A 12434-nucleotide genomic window follows, 5' to 3' on the forward strand; every position below is an offset into this window, starting at 1 on the left:
GGGAGGTGCACTAAGGCATGTCTAGCTAGGAGCGTGTCTTTTACTAGAGGAATGTACTGGACTTGATTTAAAGCAAGTGTGTGTGTGTAGTTATGTAAATATTTAGGATCATTGCTTCCAAGCTGATACCTAACTGCAAAATGTAGTCTGTCTTCTCTATCATTCCCTGATATAATCAATTTACGAATAACTATCCTCCCCGATTTTGGGCCCTATCCTCACAATCCATGCCATCTACATTTCCAAGATACAGCGATAAGATCCTCAAAATCATCTGGAAGAATCAGCATTGTGGCAAAATAGTTGCTTATGTATTACAGCGAATTCTGCTATGCATGTAGCAATGATGTTACATGCCTTGTTCTTGGTGTCTTTTATTTCTGGGTTTGATCAAGGAGCTAAAATATCACTGAGCTTCTGGATCTCGGTTAATCTAAGAGTTCATCTTTTTGTTTGTCGTTGGAGATGGTGATCAACTGGATGACCAGAATTGCTGTTTTGGTTTTTTTTCTTGAGTGAAACTTCTGAGAGGATGACAAGTGTTTTGGAGGCCATATAGGAATCTGTTTGTCTAGATGTTCTTCAGAGCCCAAATGTTTGCAAAGGTTCAAGTGGCTGTGGGAAAGTGTGTGGATGACCCTTCCTAGTAGCTCTGTTCAGCAGCAGAGAGCAAAAGTTGTTTTAAGTCTTTTGCTTGTGACAGTGTATTTTTTCTAGTGGTTTGAGAACCCAGGTGGGCACTATTTTAAAGTTGTCAACAATTTAAGTACTTCTAAAATATAAGCATATTCTTTAAAATGACAGACCAGAAGTTGATGATGTGCTACATATTTCACTAGATTAATTAATGGGCAGCCTACATATCATGTAACATTACTTCATATAGTGTAATCCACATTTCTGCAACCATGCAAGATACCAGATAATACATCATAAAATGTCCTAGAGGATATGAGAAAATCATCCCATTAACCTGTGACACAGACTAGATATTTTTCTGGTAGCTCATCCAGAAAATTAGAGCTGTTGAAACAGAAAATGTTGAAACCAAAAGAATGTTTGAGTAAATAGTAACCCAGAATTTCTTTCATAACTCACTTTTGTTTACTGGTAAACTCTATCTTCGCATTATAAACATAATTAGTAAATCTCTGGCAACAATTTTTTTGCAGTGGTTTGGTTTAAACACATTTACCTTCTATATTCACTAAATAAATGTTTAGATTTTGCTGTACACATAGACGAGAGTGAAGGAAGAGAATTGTATATCAATGCGCTGCATGTCCTGGATTTCTTAATAGCAGGGACAGTTACTACCACCTTTATCCTGGTCTCTCTTCTTTTTTGAGCAAGTCTTAATTTGCCACTGCAAAATAAATACAAAATCCTTTACACAATGCTATATTGTCTCTTCAACAAGCATAGGCATAAAAAAAATAAATCTTATCTTTGTCTGCTTATGTGGCAGACAAACAAGAAAAACTTTTGAAAACCAAATTCCTATTTATCCATCTGGATTGTAGCAGGAAAATTAGCATTTTGCATTTATCGAAACCCCTAATTTCTACTTCTATGGTGCAAACTGCAAATCAGTAATACTCTGCATGCAGAATTAAAGAATTAAATTAATTCCCTTGATTCATTTTGTACAAGTTACAAAATAGTGGTATAAGGTTTGGGTTGCTACTATCCTGGGCCTTGTTCAGACACACTGAAGAGCCATACTCTGAATCCCATTACTTCTTTCTTGTGCCAATGTCTCATAGTATTTCACTGCACATCTACATTTTACCTGTCTATTAAGTGTCCGTCTGAAAGTTTTCATATTAAACTGTTAAACAGTGACAGTGGAGTCGTCAAAATCAAATGACTGTGTTGTAATTTGCAGAGTCCACCACTTTTCTTGATGACAAAAATAATCCAAAATGATTAGAATGCTGTTGTTGTGGTGAGCACACACAAATACAGCATTTCCTGTACTAGTTTAAATACTTCTATGTACATTCAGAAGAATAATGCATATTTATATACATAATATAAAAACTACTATAAACCAATTACAACTATATATTTCAAATAGCATCTATCAGATTTTGTGTCACCGTTACATTCCACCTGTAAAAAGAGACGGGTACTAGGAAATCTTGCATGGTACTTCCTTTTTTTCCCTAATACACCATGCATTTATCTTTGGGCAGGGTGGCTTGGCAGCTGCTGTGGGTGGGTGGTCAGCTACTTGCTTATAAAATCGTGCAGCTGAGCTTTTGCAATATCAACTCAATAATACGGAACCATTCACCATCAGTACCTGCCTGAACAAAAACCAAAAATGAAACAAAAAAATGAAAATACTTGCCCATTAGGAAATCCACCAGTTCCGCTAAAATATTTGTGAGGAGCAGCAGAACGCATAAATATAATTCAGTTTCAGTCTAATACGTTTGCTTTTTTTGGTTTTGTATTTTCTGTGTATGTTGACATGGGATAATCCCAGTACAGAGCTCTTTGACTGGGGTATATAACCTGGGCTTGAACTCTATTAAGTGTCCTTCCCCCACCCCGAATTCTTTCAGCATTAAAACTTTCTACCTTTCAAGGGGTGGGAGTGGTTTGCTCTTCTAAATCAGCCCATAAGCATAACGGCAAAAAAGCCCTGCAGTTTTTACTTCGTTGATAAGGATGAGGCATGCATTTGTCCTGGAGCTGGCTGTAGAGATTCAGGAGTATGTACAGAAGAGCTCGGTGCGTCGGTGTCCGTGCCATGCTAGTTGCTAGAAAGTGCGTTGTTTATTCTGCAGCAGCCTCTACAATAAAGCCAACATCGTTGCTGCTTTGCCTTCTAAGGGAAACACATACTATTATATTTTTTTCTTAAGCCACTACATAGATGCAAAATGCTGCACCTCTAGGACAGTGTGTATCTTCAGACGGAGGCACAGGCGTCCCCTTCCTTCAGCTCCCGCCCCGGTCCTGTGGTACACACTTACTCCGCTGCTCAGCGTTAAGACTAGCCCAGACGCTAATGCCTCTGCCTCGGCGTACGCCGGGAGCCGCGGGGTAACCTGAGCAGGCAGCGCTGCCTGGCCGCGGCTTCCCCCGCAGCCGGGGGAGGCGGCAGAGCCCCGTCCTCCCGGGCAGGACCGCACGCTTCCTGCGGCTCCCGGGGAGCCTCTTGGGGCAGAGCATCCCCCAGAGCAGCCCCCGGCCGGCAGCTCGCCGCAGGTGACCCGCCGCGGGGCTCGCCAGCGGCCTCCCGCCGCCGTGGCCGCCCAGGCACGGCCGAGCGCCCCCGGAGCCCCCGGGGTGGCGGTTCGGGGGTGGGGGGACATTTTTATGCACCTCTCTCTCGCGAGAAAGTGTTGCGCGGGCGATACTTGAAGAGGAGGGGAAAAAGGAGGAGGAGGGAGGGGGCAGCTGGAGCCGCAGCTGGAGCAGCGGTGGGTGCAGCGGCCGCAGCTGGAACAGCAGCGGGAACGGCAGCCGGCGGCGGCGGCTCCAGCGGGTGCGCGCCCCTCGCAGCGGGCTTCTCCCGGGGCGGGCGGGCTGGGCGCGGGGCTCCCTGCCCGCGGCGCGCCCCGGCCGGGCACCGTGCTCCAGCCGCCGCGGCTCGCCGCGGTGCCCGGCTCGGGGAGCCGGGGAGGGTTCGTGCCCGGGAGACGCTTCCAGCTCCGGAGCGGCTCCGGGAGCGGTGGCGGCGGCCGGGGGCTGTCCGCGGCGGGTGCGGGAGCGGGAGCCCCCGCGGATGCTGTCGGAGGGAAGGTAGAGTCCGCGCGGCTCCGGGCAGCCCCTCGCCATCCCCCGCGGCCGCCGCCTCCCGCGGGCGGGCGAGCGAGCGTCGGGCTGGCCGGGGGCCGACGGCGCCGGGGCGCGGGGGCAGCCGGCGGGGGGCGCGGGGCGGCCGCGCCCGCTTTTCCTCCGTCCCTAACCCCTCTTCCTCCCCTTCTCTCCCCTCGCAGCTCGCCTCGGAGAGGCTGGTCGGAGACAGGGCGGCGGGGACCGGCGGACTTCGGCGGCGGAGAGGAGGCGGCGGCCGCTCGCAGCCCGGGGGCTCGGGGGACGCGATGTGGCGGGGGCGGCTGCTGGGGATCGCCCTGGGAGTTGCCGTGCTGTGGGCGTCCCAGGCGGGCACCGCCGCCGCCGGGCACGCCGAGGGGGTGAGCGCCAAGGAGAGCCGGGCCAGCCGGGCCAAGAGGCGAGGGCAGGGCGGCGGCGGGCACGACGCGCTCAAAGGGTAGGTGCGGGGCCGGCCCCTCCCGGGGTGCCGCGGCGCGGTGCGGGGAGCGGGCGTAGATCTGTCTGCATCCGTGCGCGGGCATCCATATGCGTTGCCCCTTTGCGGTGGGAGCTGGCGGGGGGGAGCTCCCCGGCCCCGCCTCGGTCTGCCCCTGCCGAGGGGCAGCTTGGGCTGGGGGGCGTCGGACACCGCCCGCAGCGTCCCGGGGTAGCGCCGGGGCACCGGGCGCGGAGCCTCGCCGCCCTCCCGGGGATCTCCCGGCAGCCCGCGGGTCGGGGTGCTGGGTCCCCTGCGTGCTGCAGCCTTGCTTCGCCTTTGGGTGGGTGATACTTGGTGAGGATGAGCCGCTGCAGCTCGGAGGTTGCCAATTTCGCTTCTGGGAAGGCACACTGCGGGCTTGTGCATTCCTCCCGCGTCCCGTCCTTGTGCTTTGCATAAAGCAGAATAGCGATGAGGCCCGGAGACCACTGCATGCCCTTCCCATTAGCTGTCCTCCCTCATCTCCACCTTAAACTTTTTTGCGATGTGCATCTTCTCTTGCGCTCAAGTGGACTGTCTTTGCTTATCTGGTGTTCCTCGTGAACTGGGGACGGCGGGAGGAAGAATAGGGACCATTTTTTTGTATCGGAGCGATCTAGTACTAGTATGAGGGAGTCCAAGCATACAGGAGTTTAAAATCATTATGAAACGTTGTGGGATATGCTTAGCAGAGTGTTTTTTTAAAGGGTAAATCTGTGTCAGGCAAACTGTTTTCCAAATTCTAATGGAACACCTTTCCAACGCAAAAATAATTGTTAAGTCAGCTGAAAGGCATTGCGTGTGTGTGCAGTGGAAAATTTAGTTCACTGTAAAGGTGAAAAGCTTGCAACATTGGAAGAAAAAAGAGTTTTCTTTTTTCAGGTGTTCCGATGCACCTTTTCAGCCCATAGCCAGATTTTTCACTCATCAGGCAGAGGGCAAATGTAGCAAAAATTACGTGGGCATAGTTATGCTTCAGTAACAGATACAAGATATTTTCTTTCTTTTCCTGATTTCCTCAAAAAGGAGCTATTACAGCTTTATTTTTAGAGGCCTTGATGAATATGCTTTAATTTCTTGCTAACTTCCTTATACTTGTATTGTGCTTTTTATTTATATTCAGATTTGCAATCTTGGCTTTTTTTTTTATGCTTGCCTGATTGGAAAAGGTTTATGTTTTTAGGTCCCCATGCTGCAAAAATGGATGCAAGTTATTGGTATTGTTTTTCAAGGATCTGATTTTGTAGGGTCAGACTCTCTTATTTCATTTCCTTATACATTGTCACAAGAGAAATAGTTGGACAAAGTAGATTCTTCCTGTGACAAAAACTGTTCTAGGAGATGAGGAGGACATATAGCAAAGTCTGTAGGACTAATTGCAAGCAATAAAAGATGATAAGGAAAAATATTTATCAGAAAGAGCCTTTATTCTTCAGGATGTTTTAATAGACTTGCTCATTACAGAACTCTGAGTTAATATCAAACTGGCAAACACCATTTTCTGATCAGTGGGACAGAGTATGCCATCTAGCACACATGTGCTGACTTGGTGGGAGTTAGAGGCATGTTAGCTGAGGATGAAATTTCTTTGATGAATGTAACTGTTGGTCTAAAACTGTGCTGTTTAGACAGTAATAATAGTGCATCAAGAGGTGATATTTCAAGTGTTAATTATTTTTGGAATCTAAAATGTGTTAGGGTAAGCATTTAGTCTTATGAGTTGATTCTTATGTTTAACTGAAGCCTTCAATTTATTATGTACTTTGCAATGATTCTTCCTTTTATTGTGTATTACTTATGAGTTACATATCTACTTAGTAATCTGCAAATCTAGAGATAATGGCAATATCAATTTTAGGTATTTTATGTCTCGCTCAATTCTTTGGAATATTCCAAATCTGAATGAGTGCCCTTGGGAAGCAGGTTCTTAACAAGAATGTAATAATTTGCCAGGTGATCTGAGATATAGAGTAAAGACAAAACAAATTATTAATTTGGTTGCTTGTTAGATCTTTTTCTGTAACTCTCACTTGAGGCTGACTGTAGAGTTCCCAAATTGCTTGGAGGAGATTGTTAACACACAGTCATCTTTATCGTTGTTGGGTGAATCCTGCTGGATATTTCCAGTTTAGAAATTGTGAGTACTTCCTTAGGTGTGGTACTGTACTGTACAATATGAATAAAAAGAATTGTCATTTTAACAGACAAGGTTGGAACTAATTCTTTGGAAAGCCAGATGGAAAACATATTTTGAATGTACAGGAACTGTATATACATTAGACAAGGAGAATTCATTGTTACTGAAGGACTAAAACACTAAAAATATGATTTTACAAGAAGACATACTCTTTTTTTAACTTGTTCATCAGTACAAATACATTTGGGAATCTGAGAGTTGTAATACAAGTCATAACAGATGCTGGGAAACTTTATTTTCATGTTATTGTAGTTGACTAAGTCTTTTTTTTTTTTCTTTTTGCAACGAACTCTTGCTCTGATTCTAGGAGCGTGGGGATACATTTTTAGAGAAAACCCTTTACTTTTAGACTTTTTGCATGTTTGATTATAATAACTATTGGAAGTCTTGTAGCATTTAAATGTATTGAGGTTAGCCTCTGTGTGAATACTGGTCTTGTATCTTAAAGTGAAGAAGCCTAAGATCTGTTTCAATTCTCATGATTTTTCCCACTTAACATTTTTTACTGCAAGCTGTTGATTGCAGGAGATGTTTGCTTTCATCCTTGTGACCTTTGCGTCACTGTTTATGCCAGTGAGCTGTCCGAACATATAACATGATTCTAGAAGTATATTTTAACTTCAGTAATTATGAATTATGTGGAAATGCCTCTTATGTACTCATTTTAAGACTTCAAACTACATGAGCAGCAAGCTTAAATTGGTCCAGCTATGAAGACGTTAGCAATGAAGTCCTTGTAATGCCATCTATGCTTGGTCTAAGGCAATGTGTGTTTATGTGCTGGTGCCTCTAAGTGATCAGAAAGCAATCAGAATAAAGGCAGTAATTATTTCAAAATATAACTAGATTCTCCATTCATGGAAATGTTTCTGGAATCCCTTGTGATTCAGCAAGTTAAAATAATAAGCTTTTATCCTCTGGATCCCCAAAACTTTAACACAAATGTTAATGTATTGAATTATAAGGCATCAAGCCATTATCCTGCTACCCCTTAAACACCTAAGAATGTAGTGTCAACTTCCAAAGAAATAAAACCTACAAAACTGGCTATGAATGGGAAGTTCTTTCTAAACGATATATACTTGAAGTCAGCCATTTATATATGTTTCAATCATTTGAATATAAAGTAAAAAATAATTTACTGGTGATTTGATTGGTACTTGACTGAATACAAGAAGTATTGTGCTTAAAGATCTTAGAATTAATTAGGATTTCCCATTTTCTGATGATGCTAGACAAAGACCTCAAACTCTCATGAGGATCAGTCAGTTCTTAATAATATTTTAAGCAATGTTTATCATGTTTATCTGTCTTTTCTCAGTATAATGGCCAAAGAAAGCAATTATTTGCCTAACAAATAGCTCAGGAGAAATTTTAAAAGAACTAAAATTTCTTCAAAATAGCTGAATTGTGACATGACTCTAATTAAGATACTAATTAAATGCATTTGTGCAAGAATGATTTAATTTCTTTGGTTTTATTAAGTTAAAATGATAGCAAATATTGCAGAACAGAATAGTTGGCTCCAAAGTGATTCATAAAACTCTTGGATTAAAGCTATTCAACAGAGGATTGAGTGTTTTTGGACCAATTTCTTCTGGTCATCCCAAATGAAGTCCACAGGTTTACTGATATGCTTACTTGAGTAAACTCAGTTGGATATGATCCTTTTTATGCATCACTACTCCCTGAAATAAAATAAATCTTATAAATCTATAACATAATTCCAGTATTCAACTATATAATTAAGGCTTCTGGTTTTCGTTTTAAACCAATATTTACCACTAAAAGCCTGCTGAAGAAAAGCAGACTTTCCGTACCGGTAAATATTGGTTTATACTGAAAAACCTCAAACATTTTTCTTACCGCTTTTGGCCTGCACACCTCTGGCCAGCTGCTGGTGCCACACCTTGTCCGTGTCACTCTGTGAGCAGGAGGCAGCCTGAATACTCGGGAATAAAAATCTTAATTAAACATACATGCACGTTGCTGTAATACCTGATGTGCTAGAGCACTCACCTGGCTTCCAGGCGGCATGGCCAACCTCCTTCCAGTCATCTGTGCCTTACGGGGTAAAGCCTACATGGAGGATGAGCAACCTTCATGCCAGTGCATCCTAATGTAAAACCTGAAGTCCTTGGCAACTACACGTAGCGTTAAGTTTCTGCACCTCTCTGAGTTTATTTGCCAATGGTTGTGATACTATTTTTTTCTTATTACATTATCCTTGGAAATCTAGTTCTAGAGTGAAATGAGTTCATAGATCTTGGCACTGTCTCTCATGTACGTTTCCTTTCTTTCAGTAGGACTGTATGATGTGATTTGATGTAGGTGTGACTTTCTCTGGGGAGCAGGATGTATGGATGAGGAGTAGGGAAAGCAGATGGAACCAAGCAAGAAGCCAGCACGAATCTATTCTGTGGCTGGCAATAGCTGTTATTAATGCTTGCTGAAGGGCTAATATTTAAAGAGGGAATAACACATCATTTTCAGGTCTCATCATATAGACGTCTTCCCCTGGCTGCTACAATAGGTTTTAATTACATTTTGGAATATACTAGTTTAAATACTATATGGAAATTTTTAAATGCGTTTAATGAAAGCTGTCTGACAATAGTCTGCACTGGATTGCTTTATCCAGAGCCAGTAGCAATGCAAAGCTCCCATGCTAGCATTCTTGTTATAGTTCCATGTTATTCTTCAGCCTGAAGAAAAACAGTAAAAAGTAAATAACCTTCAGGCCTACGTAGTCCTTGTACTCTCCACTTAGATTTCCAAATCCTGTCATTCAGACACCATCTCTTTAAAAGCCATGGCCTTAATCCCAATTCTGGTTTATAATTTATGGGGATAGACTTCTGGGCCTGCGTAGTTCATAGTGCAGAATTAGGACTCAATTCATTTTGGGCATGCCCGTGAAAAACCATCCTATGGTTAAAACTTTTGGTGGGTACTGTTGTAGTCTCCCTTTTACTGGTGAGTGTCTTGGGCACATGTGATTCTGTTACCAACCTCTTAGCCAGTCTTCCCCTCTGTGACCTTTTCTCATAGTATATTGTAGCTGGACACAAATGGTTTTGAAGTGCCATGTGTCTGTTGTTTGAAATTTGCATCAGACATCCCCCCCCAAATACATTAGAGAAATACTTTTTTCCCATTTTATGATAGGAAGTCACAAATAGAGCAAACAGAAGAAAAAAGCTACAATAAACAGTATAGCAGCGTTCTTGATGGACTGTATGAAACATGATTGTTTTGGAAATATTGTAAAATTGGCTCGGAGGACTCGGATGAAGCAGGTTTCCTGTCACCAAGCACCGCTTTGCCATTGAAGATCAGGAGGGCAGGATTGGATGTAATTCTTTTCCTTTCTTCCCCTCTTTTATTTATTTATTTGATTTTATTTCTGTATTTATTTTGGTCTGCATAGCTCTTAGCTATATCAGGCTGGCCTGATACTCTGACCCAGATGCCGCAGGATGGGTCACAGCTGGCCTGTGATGGGTTTGTACTTTGTGTGCAGAGTCAGTGGAGAATTTCACATTGGGTTTGCCACTTTGTGTCCCATCATAGGAAGGTACCTTGCTGTCCTCCATCTTGAGGGGTCCTGTGTAAGGCTGCTTGTGGCTATGACTTAATTGCTTGGCAGGTTAGAAACAGATGTATACTACAGCTCTGACTCGGAAAACAAGAGGTATCATGGATTGTGCTTTGTTTCTTTCCTTGTGTTCTAGGTAATAATTTTATTCCATGGATGTGTGATGGAATTGTCTAATCTTTTGTGTGGTGTTGTCTTTCTGGAGACTTTCTGATCTCAGTTTGTTGGTGGCTAGTTGACCTTTATTGAGGGGGGACAGGTGGTGTTCAGTCTTTAGAAACGGGATGCATAAAGGGTTGGGGAGAAGAACAGCACCTGCAGAGAGCGTGTCTGGTTGCAGCAGGGTACAGTAATTTGCAGATTGCAGTGCAGGTTTCCGGAGAGAATTGTTTGGAGGAGGCAGAAGAAGCCTCCAGCACACGGCTGGGATGCTAACCACAGCTGCACTTTCCTCAATCAAGAGCCCACTTAAGGTTTGTAAAAGTAGACTTCTCCCCTGTTGTTAGCCAGCGCAGGATACATTTTGTGTTCAGTGGTTGTTCCACAAGTTGTTCACCAGATTCAGTCTGATCTGGGTATGTTTGCCTTGTTAACTGGATAAGCTACTCTATGTGCAACTTCTCACTGCTGTGCCAGAACCTTTGGGGCTATACTGGGCTTGAGGATGCAGACTTGAAGTAAGCATAGGGCTGCTCTCAGTTTATTTGGGAGCAATGGGAGGATCACTGGGTTAGGGTTTGGCAGGGACAGTCCATCTGTCAGCTTCATTTACAGTGATACTTATTGAATAAAACTGCAGCTTCTGTTTTCCTGTATGCTTATTTTCCTTTCCGGTGGTGTATTGTTCAGCAGTGCTGCTCACTTAGGACAGTCTTTTTCATTGTCATTCATCTTCCATCCTGCAAACTTGCATGTTTTATATATGAACTTCAGTACAAGTTTTGACAAGGGTCACTTCAAATAAGCTCATGGACTCAGCAGCCTGTGATTATTAGAATAGTCAATACCAAACGCAAAGACTACCCAAAATGCAAGACGCAAAATATTTAGCCACATGGATCACCAGGAAAACTTCCTCTTGATAGAAATGTAGTAGACATTGGCTAATAGGAGGCCATCTCTACTTAAACAAGACTTTAGGAGCTAGGGATCTTTGGATGTGTACATATGGAAATAGTAAGAAATTAATCATTAGCTTTTTGGCTTTGCAGTAAGATCACCTTCCATCTTGTTCCTCTTCTTCATCTCCCTGCTGAACCCTAAAGATGAAGAGGATATAGATGCATGTGTGTCACTTTGGTCTTACTCCCCAGACTCAGTAAATATTTTTGTAGAATGGAACAATTGTGGCCTGGAGTGTTTCTGATTAACCATCGCACTGTTCTGGAAAATATATTTGTAGCTCTTTGGTCTTGTATTGTGGATGTCTCCTTTGGTTGTTTTCTCATCCATTCTGACTTTCCCACTTCAGTGTTTGTTTTTTTTTTTTTTTAAGGATTTTAGACCTACTGAACAGCCTCATTCATGCTAAGCTTGATGTGCAGATAGAGGCATGAGAAGAATCATTTGCTTTTTTTGTGACAGTTCAGTAAAGTTGGGCTCTTCTTTGGATGGTACATTGGGAGGTAAAATGTAGCCTGTTAAATTAAAACCTGTGCCTTCTGGTTTTGCTTATAGATCTTCACTGAAGTATGAAGGAGTTCTAGCTTTTATCTGGAAGAATATTTTGAATGTTGACTTGCTGGAGAATCTGTTGTTTTCCTTTCTACTTCTCATTTTATGAAATGATTCATGACCATTAAAGCCTCAGAAATACCAAATGAAAGCCGCAGTTCTTTTGTCTACAGTCTTAATCATTTTCATCCTCTTTTTCAAGCTTCCCTCTCTCTCATGTTTTGCTGGAGGACATCAGAATATCCAGTGATGTTCAGCTGAGGTTTCAAACTAAAATTTTTTTCCTTTCAGGAACATTTTTTTTCTGTCTCTTTTCTCCTTCTTTCTTTTTCCCTCTGATATTTCATCGTTTTCTCTTCCCTGTATACAGAGTAAATTACCAGTGGCTGCTAGGAACAAGGTGAACTAAAACAGGGGGATCCATATCAAGAGGGCTTTCCTGTTGCCTTATGGCAGACATGCAGTTAACTGAACTTTGAAAACACAGTATTGCTATCCTAGCAAGGAGAAAGGCAGAGGGTAGGATACAGTGTGCTGTGAAGGGAGGGAGGAGAAACGCTGCTATCTTACCTAAAATAAATCTTCCAGTATCCTAAGGGATGGCACTTTAAAACACAAGTTAATGGCATTGCTTAACACCTAAGGGCGTTCCCTGACAAGTATTGATACAAGTGTCAGGTTTATGACTCTCCCTAAATGCTTGCATTTGCTCC

At 43.2% G+C, this 12434-nt stretch overlaps 1 protein-coding gene across 1 annotated transcript in view; it reads left to right on the forward strand.

The window, feature by feature from the left end:
• The first annotated feature begins 4061 nt into the window (after nucleotides 1–4061).
• Nucleotides 4062–12434, forward strand: part of FBN1 (fibrillin 1) — a 158572-nt gene continuing 150199 nt past the window's right edge. Inside the window, exon 1 of the mRNA XM_072870543.1 lies at nucleotides 4062–4231. Coding sequence (XP_072726644.1) covers nucleotides 4062–4231 — 170 coding nt within the window. The remainder of the gene's footprint in view (nucleotides 4232–12434) is intronic.

Source organism: Ciconia boyciana, chromosome 8 (assembly GCF_034638445.1).
Source record: "Ciconia boyciana chromosome 8, ASM3463844v1, whole genome shotgun sequence".
Classification (NCBI taxonomy): Eukaryota; Metazoa; Chordata; class Aves; order Ciconiiformes; family Ciconiidae; genus Ciconia; species Ciconia boyciana.